The sequence below is a fragment of the Populus euphratica genome, unplaced genomic scaffold (assembly GCF_000495115.2).
Source record: "Populus euphratica unplaced genomic scaffold, PopEup_1.0 scaffold1.1, whole genome shotgun sequence".
Classification (NCBI taxonomy): domain Eukaryota; kingdom Viridiplantae; phylum Streptophyta; class Magnoliopsida; order Malpighiales; family Salicaceae; genus Populus; species Populus euphratica.
The window spans coordinates 8,502,887-8,512,409 of NW_011499845.1; the positions used below are offsets into that span (position 1 = coordinate 8,502,887).

At 36.1% G+C, this 9,523-nt stretch overlaps 2 protein-coding genes across 2 annotated transcripts; one reads left to right on the top strand and one right to left on the bottom strand.

Moving 5' to 3' along the window:
* Nucleotides 1-2,311: 2,311 nt before the first annotated feature.
* On the top strand, nucleotides 2,312-4,581 carry LOC105127567 (stem-specific protein TSJT1-like). The gene is made up of 4 exons (XM_011028918.1): nucleotides 2,312-2,610; nucleotides 3,132-3,372; nucleotides 3,498-3,618; nucleotides 4,224-4,581. The coding sequence occupies exons 1-4, from the start codon at nucleotides 2,408-2,410 to the stop codon at nucleotides 4,412-4,414; spliced, it is 756 nt and encodes a 251-aa protein (XP_011027220.1). The 5' UTR covers nucleotides 2,312-2,407; the 3' UTR covers nucleotides 4,415-4,581.
* A 772-nt stretch (nucleotides 4,582-5,353) lies between these two features.
* LOC105127575 (meiotic recombination protein DMC1 homolog) lies at nucleotides 5,354-9,187 on the bottom strand. Its single transcript, XM_011028927.1, has 15 exons — nucleotides 9,059-9,187; nucleotides 8,819-8,901; nucleotides 8,389-8,480; nucleotides 8,237-8,308; nucleotides 8,110-8,148; nucleotides 7,911-7,968; nucleotides 7,742-7,787; nucleotides 7,579-7,624; nucleotides 7,030-7,091; nucleotides 6,828-6,894; nucleotides 6,651-6,743; nucleotides 6,483-6,551; nucleotides 6,319-6,397; nucleotides 5,891-6,057; nucleotides 5,354-5,679 (listed from the first exon to the last, which is right to left on the bottom strand). Exons 1-15 carry the CDS (start codon nucleotides 9,073-9,075, stop codon nucleotides 5,635-5,637), a joined length of 1,035 nt encoding a protein of 344 aa, XP_011027229.1. The 5' UTR covers nucleotides 9,076-9,187; the 3' UTR covers nucleotides 5,354-5,634.
* Nucleotides 9,188-9,523: the final 336 nt, after the last annotated feature.

Consider the following 9,523-nt stretch of genomic DNA (forward strand, 5'->3'; position numbering starts at 1 on the left):
TCTCTTGATTACTCAAGTACCTTTATATAATTCATATTATACCCAATATTTTTCCATTTATTAATTACCTCAATTAAGATAATATATAATATGATCAAAGTATAATATTTTATATATATAATAACTTAATGATTTCAAATCTAATTACACAATTGTCGCATGAGCTTTTCCTTAAAGATAGGTGATCTTTTCATATGAAATTCTTACACGGGTCAGTTCAAATATCTTATGACATGTATTTATATATTAGTTCTAAATATCCTTTATACATCAGAGTATGAAAATAATTATTTCATTTCTTAAAATAAATAACATAATATGTATTAATTTCTACTACTCTAATAAATATCTAATATTTAAGAGAGCATCGACCAGAAACTTTTTAAGAACAATGTTTTGATGCAATAGAAATACCATAATTATAATAATTTTATAATTTTTTTTACAAATTATTTTTTTCTTGTAAACTTTATCTTTATTCTAAATTCATAAATCAAATATTAGATTTATTTATCTAATATTATATAAATATTACAAATAAATTAAACTTTTATTAATAATATATATATATTTACATAAATATAATAACAGCTCGTTGAGCTAAAAAAAAAAAAACATATTAAACTAAAATTATATTCTAATGCAGAGGAGCAGGATCGAATTTGAAGGAATTGTAAATAATTCCCCCTTCTGTTAAAATTTATGGTCATCTCCTATTCCTTCTACATCTTGATTATGTGGCTATTAGTTCAACTCAAATTCAATGGTACTTTAATATCTCTCTTTGCTTTTGTTAATACCTTATTTAGTATCATCAAAGATTAAACGTGTACATCTATGCCTTGAAAGTAAAAGATCCTGACAGCGACAGGGCATGCTGTTTTCCCAGAGTTTCTTCGACCGTGTGTTAAAGGGAAGAATTAAACAGTAACATTTCATAATAGGGCCAGGATGAGAAGGAAGATAAATATGCATGAATACCATCCTGCAGATGTAGCTGAGTCATTTTATTCTGAGAAAAACCTGTTTAGCGTATCGTGTACTCGGTTTTTGGATACACTGATGCCATTATTTCAACATGACAAGACTGTCTTATGAGCTAGATTTCCATACAATAGCAATTTGCTGAAGATTTATTGCTAGCTATCATTTGTTTCTTCTGCGGCCAGTGAGAGCACAAGAAGGCGTGTCGTAGCCTACACGGTTGGAGAGTACCTCTTAATGGCCGGTGGCAGCACACTCCAAGCAGTATATATCCGCCGTCTCTTCAGCAAGTCAGTGGCATATAACAGGGTTTGAGCCCTGATTGAGTTATATTAACAGTTGAGCTATAAGAGGCTGAGTTTGATAAGATAATATATGAGTTTAGACAACTTTTGCACCAATGTATGGTCTTCTGGGTAATGGCGTTCGGTTCTTGCATTTCAGCTACGCGACAGGTTTAGCCCATGTTTATTTCAACTCTTCTCATCTTTGGTTCTATCTATTATAACACTGAAATCTTTGACATGTTGACGGATTGTGTATCTGCAAAGGCCACCATCTAGGAGGCGGCTTTCTTTGGGCCCTGGAAATGCAAAACCATGGACCTGCATTGGAATTCATAATTCTCCCACTCTCTTGAACGGGGAGGATATAAAAAGTTGAAAGCCTGCTTGTTTATGAATCAGCGGCATTACACTTCTAGGAAGACCAAATGCGTGTGCTCTTAAGATAATTTTGCCACGAGGATAATGGTTGTTTTTTTTTTGTGTGTGTTTTTTATTGAAAATGAATTTAAATAATATTTTTAATTTTTAAAAACTTATTTTTAATATTATTTTATCTAAACAATCTAAAAATATCAAAAAAATAAAATTAATTTTTTAAAAAATACTTTTTACAACACAAATATAAAACGAGCTCATGCTCAGATCTCAGCGGGGACATGCCAATTAACATGCGCAGGGCTGAATATGCTCAGATGCAAGGATCCATCGTTATAGCCGAAGGCCATGTGACCCTATCTTTGAACATTTTTTTATTTAATGCAACTCATCTATTAACCCAAATTACTAGTAATTAATTGTCACATGACACGTGTATATATAACCCTAATTAAAAAAACACGTCAAATCATGACACGTTTTACTTAATAATTAGTTATTACTGATTTGAATTAAACTAAATAAAATCAAATAATTTACTATTTTTTTCAGGAATAATGATCATTTCACTGAATTGATTCCGTACAATTTTCACAGTACAAGGACAATTTCGTCAATAAAGAAATACTTGCAAACGACAATTTCGTCAATCACTAACCTTCACTTCGCTCCCTTTCACTCTCTTTGCCTTCACTAAATCCTTCCATACAAATCAGTCATTTTCTCCCTTTCACAAATCAAAGACAGGAAAGGCAAAAGAAATGTTGGCGGTTTTTGACAATACGGTTGCAAAATGCCCTGATGCTTTACAGAGTCCGCACACTACCCCAGCATCCTCTGCATTGAAAGACAGCTTCTTGGCTAACCACTTTGCCTTGCTGCACCCTGGCTCCGTCACTGTCAATCTTGGCACTTCTGGTCTCATTTCTCACTCTGTTGAAAAGCAAAACCCTTTTCTTCCAAGGTATTGTTTTCCCTTTAAAAATGTGACCCATGTTTTTGTTTTGGTTTCTTTGGTTGATTTTTGGGATTGATCTAGTCTTGTTCGCTTGAGGTTTGTTCATGTTTGAGTTTTAGCTTTATGGGATTTTAGGTTGAAGAAATTTGGTACTAGTTTTTCTGCGCGATTGTGTTATGGTTTGTGGTAATTTGCTTGGAAAAAATTTCAACTTTTATCGACTTTTTTAGCAGATCTTGTTATTCATTTAATTATTGTATGAAAACTTTTCTCTTTGTGTTATTTTAATCATGCAACTTAGATCTGTTACTTGGATTGATAGTTTTGACTCCTTTATGAATGTAAATTAAGGGCTTGCTTAATGTGGTCTGCAATCCATTTTTTTGCAGGAAAGAAAGGGCCAAGTCTGATTTTCTTAGCCATGTGTTTGTTGAGAGTTATGTAGGATTTAGAAAGATGTATTTCTGTAAATCTCTAGCTAGTGTTATCTGTGCATAACATTGGTAATGCCTCTTTTCTCTGGCTAGGTTGTTTGCGGTTGTGGATGACATTTTCTGCTTGTTCCAAGGCCACATAGATAATGTTGCTGTTCTCAAGCAGCAGTATGGTTTAAATAAAACTGCAAATGAGGTGATCGTTGTCATTGAAGCTTACAGAACTCTCAGAGATCGAGGCCCTTATCCTGCCGATCAGGTTGTGAAAGACATCCAAGGAAAATTTGCTTTTATTTTATATGACAGCACTTCAAAAGCCACATTTTTTGCTGCTGTAAGTGATCCTTTCTGCTTGGAATGTTCTCCTGTATTGTTGGTTGTCCTTCTAATTTTTGTTTCTGATCTCTTCGTCTATCTGTTTCCAGCAGCTTAAATCATGCTAAGTATACCTTTTTGCAGGATGCTGATGGAAGTGTACCCTTTTTCTGGGGAACTGATTGTGAAGGCAATCTCGTTCTTTCAGATGATGTTCAGATTGTGCAGAAAGGCTGTGGGAAATCTTTTGCACCATTCCCTAAAGGTAAACTTTTGATTCTGGTTTGATCATCATGCTTGTGATCTATAGCAATCTATCTCTGCCTCTTTTTGCATGGTTAAATTGTCCTTAGAGTGGTGAGGACGTATACAAAAAAATCTCAAGGGCAACACATGGATGGGCACTGGAATGTACTTCGAGTGTATTTGGAGACAAGTATTCATGTACATTGGAGAACCCAGCAATGTGGGAAATGTTGGTGCATTAAAATTTTGAAGAGTATATATTCATGATGCTCTTTCCCTTTTTTTGTTTGGTTGTAGGTGTTCTGTTCACTTTCCATGTTGCATGATGGGCTGAAAATTAGGGTCAAAATACCCTTCTGGTTATATAGCTTTATGTAGGAAAGTTCTGTGATGATTTATTTTTCTCTTTATTGTTTTCTAATCCCTCGAACTTTTGGATGGCCCATTCAAACTCCCTTGGCATTGATGGGATCCTTTATGATATATGAGCACAAGGATAGATGGAGGCCCCCCTCTCCCGAAGTTACAAGGCTATTTTGCTGAGTTCCTTTGATTTGTCTCGTGCCCTTAGGTAATCTCTACCTACCCATTTCATAATCTAAAAGTTTCTGTTTTATTTCTCAGGATGCTTCTTTACAACTTCTGGAGGTTTGAGGAGCTTTGAGCACCCACTGAATGAGTTGAAGCCAGTGCCAAGAGTGGACAGTTCTGGCCAGGTCTGCGGAGCTACTTTCAAGGTGGATGCGGAGACTAAGAAGGAATCAGTTGGCATGCCAAGAGTTGGTAGTTCTTACAACTGGTCTTCAAACTACTGAGCTCCTAGGTCCGTGTATGGCAAGGCTTTTCTTATTAGGTGGCCTTCTTTTGGATCGTATCTTTTTTCTTTATCCTCCACTTTATCTCTTATCTTTCTCGACGCTGCTGCGCTAATGTGTCCCGAATTTCATACTGTTATTAGTCTTTCAATGAACAAGACAATTGACCTTTGTGGAAATAACATAAAATAAAATTTACACATTACATAAAAGATTTGCAAGGTGTTAGTTTCCTGATTGATAATTAATTCTCTTTTCATGGAAAGTTGGATGAGTATTTCTTTGTTGCTCGATTTGCTTCTTCCATTGGATGTCATTTTTTATACGTACTGTGTGTGCCTACAAAATTTTGGCAAATCCTGGCCTAAATGATCGACAAAGGAAGAGACTGGATTGGCGCAGAAAAGAAAGTCCTGGATGTGCTCCTATGCTGCACTGTATTGGTGACCAAATGAAGATCAAATATTTTGGGAGCCAAATATGAATAGGAGATGAAACAGATAATTAGATAACATAAATCAACTTTTAAGGTCCCTCTTGCAATAATTTGTTTCTCAAATGGCCAAGATTTAAAGAAAAAGAACAAAAAAAAAACTGATGCACGCTTGGAAGAAAAGGCTTGCATTGTTTTCTGTTGGGCGCAGACATTTTGTCCCTGTGACCTCTATGAACGACTAACTCGTCAGACGTTAACCTACATGGTCATTACTCTTTGCAAGCCATTAGTTTATTTGATAGTCCACTCTTTACACTAGTTTCATGAGAAAAGCTTGAATTAAAACACGTAACCCAAGGCCCCCGTGTTGTTTGGTTTGGCATGGATGTGCCTTCTAATCAAAGGACTTGTTTTGTTTAGGAGGGCCCGACTTCAAAAACTAATCTAGAATGCTGCTACACTCTACGTCTAGCTCACACTTGCCGAAGAGGTAGAGAAACTCGAAGCATGAACAAGAACAGCCATGTGAAAAACATTTAAAACAACATCCAGAAAGGTGGGATATTATCATTGGCACTTTTTTTACTTATAAAGGCTGGTAAATCTCTTGTTAAACATGGTCAACGGGGTCAGGATAAATGTAGAGCACAGAGAAGGAAGCTTAATCCGACAGATATACCATCTTTTGCAGCCCTGCTACCCACGAGTAGATAGCAGGAAATGAGACATTCTACTACTAACTCCTATAGTTACGCTGAAGCACCTCTAGCAGTGACCTTTCTTGTTAGTCCTTTGCATCTGCAATGCCTCCTGCTGTTATCTGAAATACGTGCTTCTGTTAAGAATAGCTTAACACTTGGTTGGAAATTAGGATCAGAGAATATATTGATGCGTTATTATAGTTTGGATTTTACTTCAGCCACCTTTTTGTCATTTTATCGAAGTAGAACCACCTCGTATCATTTTTTCATGGAAACATGATTAATTAAAACCAAAATCAATAGGTAAAGCCAAACCAATGGTACCAAGGTTAAGGATATTGCTTCAGCCTCGGGCAAATTTGGGGCATCAAACACCTTACAGACCCGTTGTTCGCCTTTGCCTTTCCTGAACATCAACCTGATAGTGGCTGCATGAGCAAGCACATGCCCTCCTGCTGGTTTTTTCGGGTCTGATATGAAAACTCCTCCACCTGGATCAGCTATGACTGCAACCAACAAATTGATGTTTTATTTCATCTCTAAAATGCAACAACTAGAAATAGAAGTATGCCTGCTGACAGAATAACAAGAAAACTTGGTGAGTAATGCACCAACATAATTTCCAGAGAGCTGCAGGTTGTAGGTGTCAGATCTGTGGAAACAAAAATCAAGTAGCTACAAGAAAGAAGACTTTATAACAACGGATCCAATGCTGTGTGGATTGTTATCTTTAAATTCCATGAATGATAATATGCAAGTCAAGATACCTTGATTGGTCATGTAGACTGCAACATTAAATTCCTCAGCTATTTTTATCAACCGAGAAAGCATCTGAGCCAATTTTTGCTGAAAAGGGTAGCTGTTAATGTCTTTGAAAAGACATGATACGGATATGATTTTACAGGAACTCTAGAGAAAGTTTGGAATTCACCTGACGCTCTGCAAGTTCTCCCCTCCCAGTAAAATCCACCCGAAAGAGAGCAATAACTGAATCGACAATCTGACTTCATAGGCACACAAAAAGACTTCATTACACCAGGCCTCATAGTACAAGCATCGCAGGCAAATCAATCTTAAAAGAATAGGGGGAAAGACTCGCCAGAAGTCTGAATGGCTCTTCAGACATTTTTGCAGCCAGACCAAGAAGCAAGTTGTATTGATGCTCGTAAGTATATGCACGGGCATAGATGATCTTCCACATTCACAGAGAAAACGGTTGACCTAGGAGATCTTCTTCCATGAATCTATTAATAATACGATAGAAATTCATACTTACATTGTCAAGGACAGCTCCTGGGTCCATTCCAAATCTTTCAGCTATTGGAACAATTCTATCAGGTCGACTGTAAGAGCATAGAGTTAAGGAAACACTGAAGCTGCAAGACATCATATGGTTAAAATTCTCCATAAATTTTTCGCTAATAAGGAACTGTGCATATTGCAAGATGTTAAGAGGGAAGTGCGAGCAGAAAGGATACAAAGTTCCTTCGGTATCAATGTAAGCAACCTTTCCGTTCCCACCATGCATGTTTGTAGGAAGCTGCAAAGGCAATAGGAATGCATATTTTGCGAAGCTTAGAGCACATATTGTCATTTCCAAATCTGAAATCCAGATAATGAGGCGTCTGCATAAACCAAAGCCAGTGCTACCAACAATATCATTACATCGTAACTCGCAATCCCATTGAAGGACTTCTTCATCAGAAAAACAACTGATACTGGATCATGATTTGGAATTCTTTATTAGAAAATAATTGTCAAGAAAATTGTGTTATGCCCCCAATTTGGTCAGAAACAATTCGGAGATGGGTGATTCAATGTTGTCTATTTCTGTAACTCAGATTTTGTAAAACTGAATAGTGCTTTTTCTAATTGAAGACAATTCCAATTTTCCTTGAAACAGCATCATCTATTATAATATTTTAACAACACTGATAAGTAAGAACTGGTATTCTCATTTAGCATAGACACCACAGCCACAGACATTACACCAACAACCTTATTAAGGAGCAAAATGAGAGAGGAACCTGTGTAGAGACACAAAGAGTATGAGCAAGCTGTGTCTTCCCGGACCTAAATATAATATTGCAATGGTCAATGTAGAGGTAGACAGATTTTAGGATGTGTGAGAAGATGCCAACAGAAAATGTTGTGATTTATTGGAAAAAATGTGTGATGGTTTGTTCTTACCGGAATTCCCCAAAAGCTTCTGTGATAGCCGAAGTCTCAACCCCACCTTTTCAAATAAATCAAGATGATCATACCAATTACAATTACAGAAAAACAAATTGCAGCACATTATCAGAAAGCATATACACTACTAACACAGACATAGCGAATCTAAAAGTGATAAGACTACCTCCTAAGAGTTCATCCAGGGCTTGGCTTCCAGTTGTGATGTGAATCACGGACTTCCTCTGCAGGATAAAACAATAATGAGATTTAAACTTAAAAAGGTGATACAAATCAGAAGCTAGAACTACATGATTCGAACAAAGCAATCATAAGTGATTTGAGCATCTCCTCAATTCATAAAAGCAAGAGGAACTTAAACTTACCTTGAGCAGAGCATCACTTCCAGTTATATAACCATAATTCTGACAAGAAAAAAAACGAATTCAACAGCGCAATAAAATAAAGCTTAAAAATAGATGATGATTAATATCCTATAAACTAAGCACAGACCACTATCTTTTCAGCAGCTTCACAAATCTTGTCAACTTTAGCCTCAGACAAACCTTTGATTCCTGTCAAGTTCTGAATAGAACCAAGGTAATCGCAATCAGATGGTGCTAAAACACCTAAAATTTAAATGATCAGTATCGGAACTTGTATACCTTCTTCGTGAACATCATCAAGCCATTGCAAGTATAAATGCCTGCATCTTGAAGCTTCTTGACATCTCCAGCATTAATACCTTGATTGATCACTGCATACATCACAATTTACAAACAAGGAGACTGGGCATTGAGCAATAAAATATAATAAGTTAAATCTTCAAAGTAAATCAAGTGAAATTCATCGACAATATTGCACTGAATATGAAGGCGGAGCGAAATCGAGAGTCGAGGTTGATGAACAGAAAACCATTATATATGAGTGAAATTGGAGCTGCTATTTAAGAATCAACTAGGGCACAGAAGGCAGATTGTCATTTGCACATTAATCAACACAAGCAAGCAGAAAAGGCGAAGAAAGTCGAGAATCGAAAGAAGAAAACAATCGGTGAAGCAGAGAGAGAAAGAGAGCTGATAATTTGTAGCTTACACTTGTCGATGGCTTCGAACAAATCGTCTTCGTCATCCATTTCTTCTCGCTCCACCAGCTGCAGCTGGTTTTGCTCTTCAGCTCTAAAAACAACCACCACGTGCACAGACAACTTTAGGAACTAGTAATAATTACCACTACTGATTATGTCTCTGATCAGCCAATCAATCAATCCAATGATACTACAGTTAAAGATCAGAGGAGGTGAGAAAGTATTATTGGCTTAATCGAGTAGCTTACTTAAGAGTAGCAGTCATCTTCGCTGGTTTGCAGTAGAAGAAACTCCAACTTTAGTGTTTGTTAATTTGTTATAGAGAATGAGTGAGATGAGAGAGAGAGAGATTTTGATTTGAAATGCGAAATGTGTGAGAGATCAGCATGGATTTAAAGAGGCGGGAATCTGAATTCAGGGTGGTTTTTTTAATTTTTATTTCACACTGACGGTTGAGATTCGCTATTATTTCAAACCGTTGCCCGTCCGTCTGGCTCTTCGTGTTTTTTTCTATTTGTCATCACTTGTGTAGAAGAGCAGCTAGTTACGCGGTTCCGTTTGTAACCAATTCTATTAATATGCTATTTGGTTTCGATGTATTGTTATTTTTTGAATTATTTTTAAAAAATATTTTTTTTAATTTTTAAAATTTATTTTTAATATTAGTATATAATTTTTAAAAAATTATTTAAAAAATAATAATTTAAAATTAA